Source organism: Phalangium opilio, unplaced genomic scaffold, assembly GCF_054372755.1.
Source record: "Phalangium opilio isolate 3A_F unplaced genomic scaffold, DU_Popi_V2 ptg000089l_1, whole genome shotgun sequence".
NCBI lineage: Eukaryota > Metazoa > Arthropoda > Arachnida > Opiliones > Phalangiidae > Phalangium > Phalangium opilio.
Window position 1 is genome coordinate 5,880,809 of NW_028324194.1, and position 14,603 is coordinate 5,895,411.

At 38.7% G+C, this 14,603-nt stretch overlaps 1 protein-coding gene across 1 annotated transcript; it reads left to right on the top strand.

The window, feature by feature from the left end:
- Window positions 1-1,740: 1,740 nt before the first annotated feature.
- LOC149647190 (uncharacterized) lies at window positions 1,741-8,913 on the top strand. The gene is made up of 8 exons (XM_089850049.1): window positions 1,741-1,985; window positions 3,936-3,975; window positions 4,039-4,115; window positions 4,195-4,258; window positions 4,918-5,079; window positions 6,238-6,409; window positions 6,490-6,710; window positions 8,545-8,913. The coding sequence occupies exons 1-8, from the start codon at window positions 1,912-1,914 to the stop codon at window positions 8,845-8,847; spliced, it is 1,113 nt and encodes a 370-aa protein (XP_089706175.1). The 5' UTR covers window positions 1,741-1,911; the 3' UTR covers window positions 8,848-8,913.
- The last annotated feature ends 5,690 nt before the right edge of the window (window positions 8,914-14,603 follow it).

Sequence of the window (14,603 nt, forward strand, 5' to 3'; positions counted from 1 at the left end):
AAAATATTCCTAACCTAACCAAACCAAATCAAACCTAACCTAACATAACAGTAATGTTTTGGAAAAGGCATATTATTTGAGAAGTCAATGAAGCTAAATTTCAATATTTTGGAAAAGGCGTAACATTGTTAAATGATTTATAAAATATTACTAACCTAACCTAACCTAACCAAACCTAACCAAACCTAACCTAACCTAACCAAACCAAACCTAACCAAACCAAACCTAACCTAACCAAACCTAACCAAACCAAACCAAACCAACCCTCACCTAACCAAACCAAACCAAACCTAACCTAACCAAACCAAACCAAACCAAACCTAACCTAACCTAACCTAACCTGACCTAACCTAACCTAACCTGACCTAACCTAACCTAACCTAACCTAACCTAACCAAACCTAACCTAACCAAACCTAACCTAACCTAACCAAACCTAACCTAACCTAACCTAACCTAACCAAACCTGACCTAACCTAACCTAACCTAACCTAACCTGACCTGACCTAACCTAACCTAACCTGACCTAACCAAACCTAACCTGACCTAACCAAACCTAACCAAACCTAACCAAACCTAACCAAACCTAACCTAACCAAACCTAACCAAACCTAACCTAACCAAACCTAACCTAAACTAAACTAACCTAACCTAACCTAAAAATAAAATTGATTTTCTTATTAAACTTCTTGATACTGCAGCAAATAATATGTGTTCACCAATAACATTCTTCAACAAATTTCAGAAAATAACTTCCATTTTTGGAAATTGTCTAACCCTAACCTAACCATACCTAACGTAATCTAACCTTACCATTAAGAGATCTCCCTCCCAAGTACTGACGGCGCTCGATGCTGCTTAACTTCTTCGATCATCCAAATCACTTTATCCATTGCGCTACTGGAGCCCGGCAACTCAAGGAAAACGCTATGATTTTATATGTGTAAACCCATCCCATTCAGTCGAAAGCTCTTCCATTTAAATATTCCCATTCAGTAGAAAATCGCTCTTTGGGCTATAAATTGTTTTAAATTTGGCTACAATTTTAGAAATTTGAATTCGATCCAACGGGATTCTATCCAATAGGATATTACCAAGAACTTCCATCTAAAATGATATAAAGAATGTGTAGATTTTACTGATGACTAATATTTTTGTAGCACCCTAGGAGCGAAGGCACTCGGCACAGTCCGTCAGCCCGTCGGGACATTTTCTCATTACTTTTCACGCGGACATTATTCCATAAAGAAGGGTTTTTAAGTTTTTGGCCGCCATTTAAAAAGATGGCAAGAAATCGAACCCAAAAGACCTTTCAACTCGTCTATAGGTTAAACGAAACCATTGTACTAAATATTTGTGAAATCGGTTGAAACGCGCGGACTTTTTTGCATAGAGAATATTTTCTTACATTTCTGGGCGCCATTTTAAAAGATGGCGAAAAATCGAACCCGAAAGACCATTCAGCCCGTCTCAAGGTTAAAGCAAACCAGTGTACTAAATATTTGTGAAATCGGTTGAAACGCGCGTACTTAATTGCATAGAGAATATATTTTACATTTCTGGGCGCCATTTTTTAAGATGGTGGCGGATTGAAAAAATCTTTCTTAGTACGCGCCTACTACTTATGATTAACGTTCCTACAAATTTTCAGCCTTCTAGGGCAAGCGGTTTGGGCTGGACGTTGATTATCAGTCAGTCTGTTAGTCAGTCACGACTTTGATTTATATAGATATAGATAAGCTGTCGTCGGATTTAGGGAGTTGACTATCCCATAGCGTGATAACAAATTTCCTGACGAGCACCCTTTATCCATGGTAAACTGCTACATTTCCCATTCGACGCCATGACTACGAAAGATTCGTATCTCTTGAAAGAATTCCTCCGAAAATCGTTCTTCTACAATTGATAAGCCATGAGTTGTGCGAATATATTTGGATTCAATTTCACCAAATATAAGAATAGCGAAGACCGGGTCTTCAAATACAAGTAATTGAAGTCACTTTATTCAATTATTAAATTAGATCAGGCATGGGGTCCAGCCAAAAATTTAAATTCCTCAATTCCGGAATTATCGGACTTTATAGGGAGTTTTTATAGGAAAGTATAGGACTAGAAATGCTCACTTATAATACTATATATAGAAATCTCAAAGGAATAACAAACAGGATTTTACTTTTAAAAGAGGAACTTAATTAAAATATAATATTGATAAAAAAATTTCAGTGTCTAGTCAAATGTGATCTCGATAAAAGATCTAAACTTTGATAAACTATACGAAAAGTTCGACAGTCAAAAATATATAGGATACTTTAGGACCTTTTATGAAAATGAATAAAAACTGTCTTTGTAGACAAAAATGCGAAAAAGTGAAAGATAACAGTAGAAATTTAAATGCCTGAAGTTAAGTACACGTTTAAATAATCAGGTTTACATTTTATAATGGAGAGAAAAGATCATGGTGGCAATTAGATCAGTAAAAGTTCTAATCGTAATTGGGTTGTAGCTACAGAGATTTTATTTTTTTTTTATGGTGCGCATTGACTTTCAGTGTGTCTAACCACAAATCAGCTTTGATGTTATTTAACGTTAACACTCATGTTGGCAAACTAAGAATATCGTTGAGGTGAAACGAGACGATAGTGTTTACACTGCAAACCAGTTGTGAATATAGCTACGAGAATAAGGGGAAACAGCTGAAGCGTAAACAATTGGACCTTTAAAAACACATAAAGGTTATATATCTCCAAATTGTATACACTTCATTTCATGTTTTTCCCCATTGACTGATTTCCATGTGTCCAAGACACATCGTTTTTGGATGTAAAATGTCGTGTGTTTTACTGTATATTCGCTATGCTTGGAATGCTGCTTTAATAATTCGTAAAACTTTACTTCAAAAAAGAGAATTAATTCTATATCTAGGTAAGTAAGTTTGTAAGTAGTCCTCTTGACTCGGAGAGGTAATATTTTGGTTTTACCTACTTTTCGTACTTGTTTCTCTCGCTATTATCCCTTAAAAATTTTCTGTAGATGACATTTTCTTCTTGAGCTACTATTGACAAAAGTTAATAGCTATTGAGAGAAAAATAGTTGTGGGAAAAAAATTTGGCCAATGGTATTTTGGATAAAAAACTAAGATAAGAATTTTTTTTAAATATTTCATGTTTTATAATCATGTCTTTAAAACTGAAAATTTTAATATCTGTTACTTCAAGCATTTAATATTCCAACACTTAACTTTTACTTTTTCACGTCTTTGTCAACAAAGACAGTTTTTATTAATATCTGTTACTTCGCGTCTCAATATTAATTAAAATTGTTTAGAAAGAAATTAGTATTTTAAGCCTTGGGAGAGATAAGCGGGTGCTCCTATAAGGACGTTGCGCGTCAATTATTTAACAGGCAGGGCTTATACTTACTGTTATAATCCCATTCCTCTTAAAATACACGAAAGGGAAATATCACCTCGCCACAATTGTCGCCCATTCACTCTCCCTTCAATGACGAACGAACAATTTTATACTGCCAAAGGCGGTAGACTGGGACGCCGACGACGACGCCACCGACAACGACAACAACAGGGCAGGTCAAATGAAGACCCACATCGTAGATCTTCATCATACGATGTGGCTAAAAAGTTACTTCCAATCGAAAAACCACCCTTATACATTAAAGCCAGTATGAAGTCTTAACTAAGAGAGCTACCGCTCTCTTAGAATAGAATACAGGGTATTATAAGACCTTTCGTAAAAATATTGGATAATATAGGACAGGCTCAAAAATATTGGATAATATAGGACAGGCTCAAAAATATTGGATAATATAGGACAGGCTCAAAAATATTGGATTTTATAGGAAATATAGGACCGCTGGGCTTCTGGGATTCGAATTCTGTGTGTTTATTGGTATACAAAAATTAATTAGATACTTTTTCAGAGCGGTGAACTGCCCTAGTGTTCCCATAGTAGTATGCCAGGTAAATTTAAACCACTGACAACTGACCACCGAGATATTAAAATGTAAAATAATTACATATTAGGAACTTCTATCTAAAGATTCAATGTTGCAATTGTTCAACTTGATGGAAGAGTTATTACTCAAACTGTTTAACATAAGGTCAGGGTGTTTCATCCATATATTATAACACGCTTTTCATAAAACAAATAGAATAAATATTTATCTATCGACTACTCAGATTTGAATACGTTCCTATTCCTTTCGATGAGTTGACTGCAAATGGAACCATCCTAACATTTCAGGTAAAAACTCGAAGAAAATACATACACGAATGACTGAATTTTGATAATTATCGTCCAATACGCCTTAAAGCTCGGCGGACCGTTGATTTTTTATTTTTGTTACTTTATATTTGAAAAAAGAATCTAACCCCCCAACCCCCCCATAATCATTGTCGTCAGCAGCTGTTGTAAAACGCGTTAAAAAGGAATTCTTTTCGTGGTTCCTCAATTTGAGATTGGTTATGAGCCGCCCTGCTCCGGCGTTTCCCCAGTCCTCACCCCCACTCCAGAGTGCCTGACATAGTGACACCCGCGCTGCGATAGCTAGAACCGTCGACCATTGCAATAGCAAAGGCGCTGTGATTGGCCTGCCGGACAAGGCGGAATAATACAAGAATAGGAAAATGCCTTAGCACTATTTTTCCCAGAAATAAGGAGAGACTTTCGTATTATATACTCCGGAGGTGACTGGAGGGGGGAGGGGCTTCTGACATCAATAACGACTTCATTAAAAATACATTCAACGGTCCGCCGACGACTTTACAGACCCCATAATTAAGCCATATCGCAGTGAGCGCCAGTTGCAAAGGTGTAAGAGCAATTTCTGGAATTGGACACCTTTTATGAAAGCTGACTCGCGCTGCGATTACGAGTAGGATAACTTTTACTGGTTACTCTAGAATGTATTGGGCGTACTATTTCCTCTGGAACTTTCGGGGATTGCGAAGGACAATTTTTGGTACCATTCGCCAATATTCCTGACGTCAGAGCTAACCTTAATGACTGGGCCACCGGCTGAAGTGGAAAAATATTCCATGTCTTTCCTGACCCTGGAGAATACGGTACGATATTATTACGGACCCCTACGCCCTGTAAAGTTCTCTTCACCCATGTAAATAATGGAATGGTCTATAGATTAATGGCACTACTACTACCAGAAGCCGATTAGGCTTTAGACATGAAGTACGTAACATGTGCCTGGTGGAGCTACACGATATTCTCTAAGCTCCTAGGAAAGGACCTCCCCTTACGCGGAGGAACATAATTCGGTAACGCGGCTCCTTCGGATCCTTGCGATCCTTCCGCCTTAAGAATCGATTTACCAGGTACATAAATTAGGGAACTACTATAAAGACTGAGTAGGGTGTCTAAAATATTCTTTAGATAAAACTATTCTCAATACCAAAGATTATTTGGGAGCAAGGCACGAAGATCTTATCAATCTGGTAGCTTTTGCTTGGACTATTTAAGACGCCGTGTATCTGTTTTTTTACGAGCATTTTTTTCTGTTCTCGCGGCTACGGCGAGCCCAGCCGCCGGCGGCTCGGGAATCGGGATACCGCTGATACCTAGCCAGGGCTTAGTATCCCATGCAAGAAAATAGTAATAGCCGTCGCCGATTGGTCTGGCATTAAAGAGGCTATCTACGGTTAGGGGGCTTATGATTGGTTAAATGCTTTTTTGTTGTCTGCTTAGTTTTTACTTTGGGAATGTCATGAAATCTATGGCCAAAGCTATGGAAAAGCGGGACTTACGTACTTAATGTGTGAAGCATAATCCGCTTTTGCTACTACGTATGCAAACGTCATACCCTTCTATCTCTTAGCTCAATGTCATCACCCTACTGGGCTCGTACAGTATCCCCTCTTACAAGAGCGCACCCAGATGGAGGGATACACAGTCTACGCCCCTCTCTACCGCAGACTAGTAAGACGGGATACTGATGTACGCGCCCAGCATGGGGATGGCACTGAGCTAAGAGATGGAAGGGTATAACGTTTGCATACGTAGTACTGCCACTACTCTATAAAAGAACCATGCAGCAACATGGTAGAAACTAACCCCGCCCTCAAGAAATTATGTCATAGAACATTTTTGACTCAAAATCATATAGAACCCATTGTAGTTCGGTCCTACCACCTTTTTTGGTGAACCCTGTTTAAAGTATGCCCAGCAAAGTTCTCAAATACTCTTAAATCGAGGATAAGTGCATTTTTCAGGTTACATGCCTCCTTCTTTTGTGTATCTCCGTTCTACCACTTTTGGTGAAGCTTTCCGAGTTTGTAAAAAACACGGTTCTGGTGAGATGTCGCCAGAAAACATCAATCTTTCGGAAATTTGGAAATTATTGGAATTTGTCATGGGATTTCGTTTGCATTTTTTTCTTCGAACGTAACTATTTAACTCTCTTGACAACTTGACTTATTTTACATCATGCGTTTTTTGCTAAGGCTTATTTCAAATTGTTTCAGCCTTTGAACGGGTTCCGAAAATCATTTCATCGAGAATAATTATTGGTTCGTGGTTGATAGCTATTTTAATTCTGTCGACATTCATGGGATCCGAATTAAAAACGGAACTGTACTCAACGGAACACGTCTTAATCGAAAGTCTAGAAAAATTTAGCAAACACACCAACGCAAAAATTCGAATTGGCCGTGTTGGTAACGGAGCCAGCTTTTTTGAAAAATGGGTAAGATTTTTCGGGAAGCCCTCATATAAGCATTTCCCGTATGCTGATCCCCAAATAGCGGTTTCCCGAAAACGCAGTTATACTCGTTACGGCAGTTACCTACACAGCGGTTCTCGTAAGCGCAGCGTACCGTTACAGCAGTTCCCAAAAGAGCAGTACAATCGAGAAGTTAAAAACGATAGTCGTTTATGATGGTGTAGATTTGTTTATTTGAACTTAATTAAGTCTCGTTATACTTGGTTACTTGTATCAAAAAATGTCTTACATGAGGTTAGGTTTGTTTAGGTTTGGTTATTTGAACCCCAGTAGTATTAGGGTTATTTTAGGTATTGTTATTCCAAAATGAATAGTATTAGGTCAGGTAAGGTCAAAATAGGTTAGCGTATGATGATCTTCAGGCTCGTTCACATTACCCAACTTTAGTCAGCTGAAAAAGCCGATCTGACCAGTCTGGCCAGATTGTCAGGCAATATGAACGTTTCACCCAACCGTACTATGGTCAGGTTCAAGCTCGGAGCCTCGGATTTTAATCGGGTAGGTAGGTGATTGCAGTCGTACCGACTAAAGTCAGAGAGGGAGCAAACCAATCAGAATAAGCCTTGGCTATTACGTCATGGGACACGTGCTGTTTTCTTTCAGCTCCAGAGAGAGAACCGAGAGTATCGGCCATTATTTAATTTTATAATTAAAATTATTTCGGGCCTTGGCCATTTTTTAACATGGGTTAAGTTTTTATGGTTCTTCCTCATTGAATATTACCAGAAGTAACATAGCAGGGAAGTTTCCTATATTACTTCTGATATTGTTCACTTTTATTATGTTCTGAACTGCAGAAATTTAGTGGGAATAGCTTTGATACTCGTAAAGTAGTCGAATTTTTTCGAGAATAAGAGTTTCAACATTTATAATCCAAAACAATCAGAGAATTGCTTTGTAAAGGTAGTCGACCCGACTGGTTGGGTAGTGTGAACGAGTGACCTGACTAGACTAAATTGGGTGACAAGGCGGCCTGACAAGTCTATGATTTGTCAGCTGACTAAAGTTGGGTAATGTGAACGGGCCTTTGTGAAATAACCGTAATTTTTAAAAACGGTAATTTACCGGGTAAATTACCGGTAAATTATCGATTGAAATTGTGGGAAAACAATTATTACCGTTCAGTCGGTAATTTATATTTTGCTGTGCTTACAATCCATTACTTAAAACAAAGTTTAATTGTGAGCACTATCTGACTGCTTTACACGTATTTGCGGCTTTTGCTACCAAGACGGCAGCCGTGGCCTTTCAAATGTGATCTCTAACTAAAGATTTATTAAAAGACTAATTTCTAGCGCGACTTTGTAAGTCATGGATAGCGAATAGCGCCTGGTGAGTCATTTTGGAAGTAAACACAGAAATAATTGATCATTTAAGTGTAAAATGAACATTTAAAGCGTAATTAAAATGTTTGGTAATTTACCGGTAAATTACCCTTGTAAAATTACGGTAAGATATAAATCGGTAATTTACGTGGTATTTGGTAAACTACCGGTAATTTACGCGGTATTCGGCAAATTACCGGTAATTTACGGACGGTAAATTACCGACTCACATCTCTAGATGATCTTGCTGTTCTTAATGGATAAGGTAAACTGTAGGGTTAAGAATTGTTCAAAACTCTTGCTTAAAAACTGCTATTTCCCAAAACAGCAACGCTATTTCTAAAACAGCAGTTTTGAACAATGTCGCTGTTTTTATGGAATCGCGGTTGCTGTTTCGGAAACTGCTCATACAAGGTACACTCGGATTTTTCTGGTTATAATCGCCCCTTGTAGTAATTTCGGTGTTACTGTAGGAAACCTCCACCATGGAAAGTCAGCCCAAATTGTCCTTGGCTAAGAGAGTTCGATACTTGGAGGTAGTGGAGCTCTTAGACACTTTTATTTATGAAGAGATCTTTATTGGAAAAACTGGACTCCTTATATCAAAGTTTTACGTCGACAATATGCTGTCAATTCTTTTGGAAAACGACGCTGATTTCAGAAAATTAAACTTTTACTTTAACGAAGAACACATCAAAAATCTACTTTTCGTATTTCCTGTCAGTAAAGAAGTCAAAAAGTGTCCGGAGTTCATTGAACAAATTAGTCTTGCGTAAGGAATAAGTAACTATGTTTCAATTGTTTGCAATAGATCCAACCAACAAATAAACAAGTTGGCTTGGTTTCGTCTCTATCCATGAACAATCAAAAGAAGGACCAGTCATCAGAAACCAGGGCCGGAAATAAGCACAGGACAGTGGACATTGTCTAATAAAATTTTAAAATGTCCCATAATTTTTTTAAAAAACTAAGGGGGTCACTGGACATTTTGACCAATAAATTTTCCGAAGTTTTCATAGCTTGACTATGAAGATGCGACACTATTTATGCACACGCCAGTGGACAATGTCCAATAAATTTCCAGTCAAATAGGGGGGTCACTGGACACATGTCCTATAAGAAATTTTTCTTATTTCCGGCCCTGCCAGAAACTGGAAGGTTTTTTTTCTGCTTACGTCTGTGCGCAGTTGCCCGCCTATTTCGCAGGGTACGCGCACCGCGGTACAACGTAAAAAAACGTGACGGTAATTTCCTTGAATCACTTTCACAATTGCCAAACGCGCAAATCTTAATTTACATATTTTTAGTTACATAATTAAACTGTACTTATAAAAATAAACAAGGATGATAGGGGGTGGATACGAATTCTGAGAGAAATACGCGCCGTAACTTCGGACGCGATAGGGTCAGGTGGGACGCTAAAAATGGGGGAGGAATACTCGGGACGAAAGGCAGATGGGCTACCTCAGAACTAGACCCTGTTTAGCGCCATCATGCTGGCCAAATTTTGCATGAATATTGCCAAAGTTATTTTAAAATTTTTTCTCATAAATAAAATTTGCAATTGAAACATAAATTAATATTTAATAATTATTGTTTCGAAATTGTGGCTAAAATAATAGTGCACGTAGATGACGCTGCAATAGGGAAACGCCGGTAACTTGATTTATTTGAACGCGCTGGGCGTCTGCTAGAGTTGTTACTTACTATTTCAAGGACAATTGAAAAGATTAGTCATTTGATGAAAAAAATAGAATTTAACTACTAACGCATAGTAATGAAACCAAACATGATTTTACTATGTTAGAAAAAACTTACATTGATTATTAAATCTTTCGTTCTTTCGCGCGTAAAAATGATAATTTTACACCATAGTTAGAAGTTAAAAACATTATTTAATGAAATATTTGATCTTATAATAATTTCAATCCCCCTTGAAAGCGGAAGAAAGAATTCTAGCAGACGCCCAGCGCGTTCAAATAAATCCAACCGGCGTTTCCCTATTGCAGCGTCATCTACGTGCACTATTATTTTAGCAGAGGTGGATCCAATTTCGAAACAATAATTATTAAATATTAACTCTATATAAAATTTAGTGCTTCAGTTGCAAATTTTATTTATGAGAAAAAAATTTAAAATAACTTTGGCAATATGCATGCAAAATTTGGCCAACAGGATGGCGCTAAACAGGGTCTAGTTCTGAGGTAGCCCATCTGCCTTTCGTCCCGAGTATTCCTCCCCCATTTTTAGCGTCCCACCTGACCCTATCGCGTCCGACGTTACGGCGCGTATTTCTCTCAGAATTCGTATCCACCCCCTATCATCCTTGCTTTAGCAAGAAAACTTTTAACATGGGATCCGCCATTAAAGGGAGGGTGAAGTGGAAATCAAGTGCTCTTTTTATCGATTCTTTTACATGTTATAAGACCAGTCTGCGTAGTGAAACATCCAGGAAATATCTCCGAATGATTTTAAAATTCAAATTAGGTTCAGATTTCATGGATAATTTGAAATAAGGACCTCTGACCAATCGCGTAACGCCCTGCCTTCTTGTTAACAAAATTCTCGCGGCACGCTCCATGCCGAATGAACTTTATCGCGAGATTTTATAAAACATTTGTTATGATTCGAAATTCTACAACAAAAACGGGTATAAATTGCGGCGTTTCGAGATGAAGGGAGCTCAGATTTTCACATATGAAATCGTATAGAATCTATTTTTGTAAAAACTTATAAAATTCATAGGCCTGTGCGAGTACTCGATAGGACTCGAAAGCTCGATCGAGCCTCGAGCCGAGTACTCGGCTCGAGGCTCGATAAGCAACTTTTGAAAGGCTCGACAAGTTTTCGAGCCTCGGATAAAAGCTCGATAAAAGCTCGAGACCAAGGCTCAAGGTTATCGAGGTTCAGTCAGTGGTCTGTGAGATTCCAGATTAGGTTAAAGGTCAAGAATTACCATCTAACACAATCTACTGAATGTTGAGACGCTGCAGTGATGCCCGAAATAGGAAATTATTCTGGTTGGTGCCTTGTTTGTAAGCCCACATTTTATTGGCGTAAGTTTTACTTCCACTTTTGGGCAAAGAAAAAAATTAAAAATCATTCTTGAAGTTTTAGTTTTACTTTTATGTGTAGAAAAATAAGCTTGGTTTGTATTATCAATGCGATTGTCAGTGCACGTATGTAATTTCGATTAGTGATAATAGGATTCAAGTTTAATTATAGTTAAATAAATGTTTATCTGTTATATTTACGAATTAAAAGGGTTTTTTCTTTACTAAGGCCAGTAATTGAAAGTGTAAAAGAATATCATTCCAAATTAAGAGCTAAAATTGAAAGTCGTTAAGGCTCGCCATTGAAATTTTAGACTCGATAGAAGCTCGAAACCAGATTTTGAACATGCAGCTTAAAGGGGCTAACCGGCGCTGTTGGGGGAAGTCCGCCCTTAGTTCAGGGGGAAAACACCCAGCTCTTTGGCCATAAGGAATGGCGCCACCGTCGCGATGGGCGGGTAAGCAATATGCTAACCAACGGTTTGACCCCCCCCTTCACCCCAACAGCTCCGGCCAGCCCCTTTAAGGCTCGAAGCTCGATAAGAAACTCGAGGCTCGGCTCGAAGCTCGATAACAGAAAAAAGCAAGGCTCGAGGCTCGGCTCGAACCCGAAAAATCAAGGCTCGCACAGCCCTAAAAATTCAAAATGAGCATTTAGCATTTAAATTTTATTCAGGGTGGAACAGATAAGAAGATCACTTATTTCGAGTAAAATGTCGCTTTACTACTCCTAAAACGAAGTCCTTTATTCTGATTTGTGGCTTTAAAAGCAGTGTCGTATTTCTGACATCATACATTCAGAAAAGGTGTTCTTATATGTGTGTTGTTACACCTTGTACGAGTTTTAAACTTCAATTTGAACTCGAGTCAAAATCGTCCTTGATTTTAGCTGTTTGATCGGAAACTCGTTTTTGTTGTAAAATTTCGAATCATAACAAATGATTGCACTACGCAATTAAAAGCAAATTTCTCATATCGATTAAACTTCATTTCAAATTGCAATACATAATATTTTCTAGTTTCTGGCCCTTTGTGAGTTTGAAACAGTGTCGCCAAGGATTGTGTATAAATGCAGTTTTTAAGGACTGCGAAGCAAAACTCGTTTTTGTATAATTATTCCTAAAAACAATCAAGGGCTACTGCGCTGCCGTTCATTTAGTGTCGTCTGCTAAATCGAACCTACTTAACCCTTTCGTCTCTCAGCCTGTTGGCCGCGCATGAGCAGTTGCAATGTTTGGCGGCATGAGTTTTACGCTTCTATGGAGTTAACATGTAAACTAAACTACGATGGACGTGTGGGAGGACGTTTTGTAATTTAATATTAAAATAAAATGACTAGTATTTAAAACCGAGAAATTACAATTAAAACCATGTTAAGAAATGAAGTGTTTAAGTTTTAATGGAAACGGTGCATTGATATTAGTAGGCCAAAACTCACTAAGCCTCGGCGACGGAATGGGATCATCGCTTCATCGGCGATGTCCGCCGATGCCGTGCCGAAAGCGCTACGTATAAAATGCTCGTAAGCCTTGGCGCCCAGTTTGGTGTGTAGAATTTTATTAAAGAGGCTAACCGGCGCTGTTGGGGTGAAGTCCGCCCTTATTTCAGGGGGAAAACACCCAGCTCTTTGGCCATAAGGAATGGCGCCACCGTCGTTGTGGGCGGGTAAGCAATATGCTAACCAACAGTTTGACCCCCGCTTCACCCCAACAGCTCCGGCCAGCCCCTTTAACTACCTCAATCTTACACCTATCAATTGAATTCGATAAAATTTCACCTAGGAAATTCAATTAATACATTTGCAACCGGTAATACAGCACTGTTTTATGAAAACAGGGCTAGATGTAATTTTAGAAGCAGGAATGGAGAACAGTTCAACAGAGTAATCTGGGCGCGCGTCAAAGTCCCGGACCCCCTTCCACGGGACGGAGGGGTATGAAAGAAGAGGCGGGTCATAGCGACAGAGGTAAAAAGGAATTACGTATATTTCGCCGTTCCCGTCAGCAACGTAATCAAAACGTGGTTTAAGTGAGCCAATAAGATAATTTAAAATTTTCGCTACGTGTTGAAGGGAGTGGCTATATACTGGGCTGAAGTAAAGGCTAACCGTTCTCCATTCCTACTTCTAAAATTAAATCTATCCCTGTGAAAATAAACTCAAACGCGTAACAAATAAGGCAATAGCAATGGTTACAAAAATGCGACTGGCAGCAAAGATTATTTCTGCGCATGCTCATCTCTCGAGAATGTTACCCCCTTTTTACCCTCGCTCTACCGGTGAAAATGTCTATTCAACCAATCCCTTTAGGGGTAAGTGGTTCGATTTAGCAGACGCCACTAAACCTATGGCGGGTGGTGCAGTAGTCCACGTTTTTAAGACAAATTCAATGCTAATTATTTTGTAATAAGAGATCATTTATTTCTTTTTTAATATTTTTCCTTTTATATTTAGAAAAAGGCCGTTCGTTTATGGTATAATGTTATGTTACTTGACCTTTTCCTTTAATTACTCCGTATTTAGAATGGGCGTGGCCACCGAGACGCATTTCGTCGATTACTTGTTTTTCAAAAACGATTTCTACACTTCGAGAATTGTTTGGAAAAAGCCAGCGAAAAGCCTTTCAGCCATGTCAATCAACGAAACCTACGGGGCGTTCTTGTTGTTTGTCTACGGTTTGGGAATTGCAACAATCACCTTAATTTTTGAAGTTATTGTTAAATTAACCACCAATTTTATCAAAACACGCTTTTAATATAGGGCTTAATATCTCTCGCGTCCGTTTCCAGTTCTCGTTTGTTGCTATTTAGACGCAACATTTCAGTACCCGTAGACTCATCTAAAACTGGACTGGATTTAAAATAATCTTTGCACACTAGCATATCTTCATTTTAGCCCCATTAAAGGGACTGTCTTAAAGGGTTCGGTGGAGCGCTGATTTTTTGCATTTTATTTTTAAAAAAATAACACCCCCCCCCCCAAATTATTGACGTCAGCAGCTGATGTTAAACGCGTCAAAGCGGAGAAATGGCGTCGCAAAAACATCTCGCGAGCTGACCAAAACCAAGCCTATGATTCGTCGATTCCTATTGGCCACCGCTTTCCTTTCCGTAAAAATTTGCGGAAAAATAGAAAAAAAATTCCGTGCTTGCCGCCCAGAAAACGCGAAACTTTGCTAGCTGGGTACTTATCGAGTAACGTCTAGCCTCGCAACGGCGGGGGTTCCATCAAAGATTCACCCGATTGTGCTATTTTACCTTTAGCTGGGATTCAAAACCTTTGTTTACTACCGATTTGTGAACGCAAAACATCAAGCATACGATGTACTTCAATCGTAAATTTTAGTCTAGTCCCTCTCAAAAAGGTTCAATTGTTACCTCTCCGTGTGACGTAGTCCAGGAGAGGTTCTGTAACGGCCGTGTCTGTGTGTCTGTCTGTCTGTGTGTCTGTCCGTTGTTACACCCACGTGACCGCGTTCGCA

What these genes read in the sequence shown, in the direction of transcription:
- LOC149647190 (XM_089850049.1), top strand. Translation starts at nt 1,912, where the DNA reads ATGAGTTGTGCGAATATATTTGGATTCAATTTCACCAAATATAAGAAT. An exon ending in CTCAAACTGTTTAACATAAG is followed by an intron (nt 4,116 to 4,194) that starts GTCAGGGTGTTT and finishes TCGACTACTCAG; the next exon opens with ATTTGAATACGTTCCTATTC. An exon ending in GAACCATCCTAACATTTCAG is followed by an intron (nt 4,259 to 4,917) that starts GTAAAAACTCGA and finishes TGGTTACTCTAG; the next exon opens with AATGTATTGGGCGTACTATT.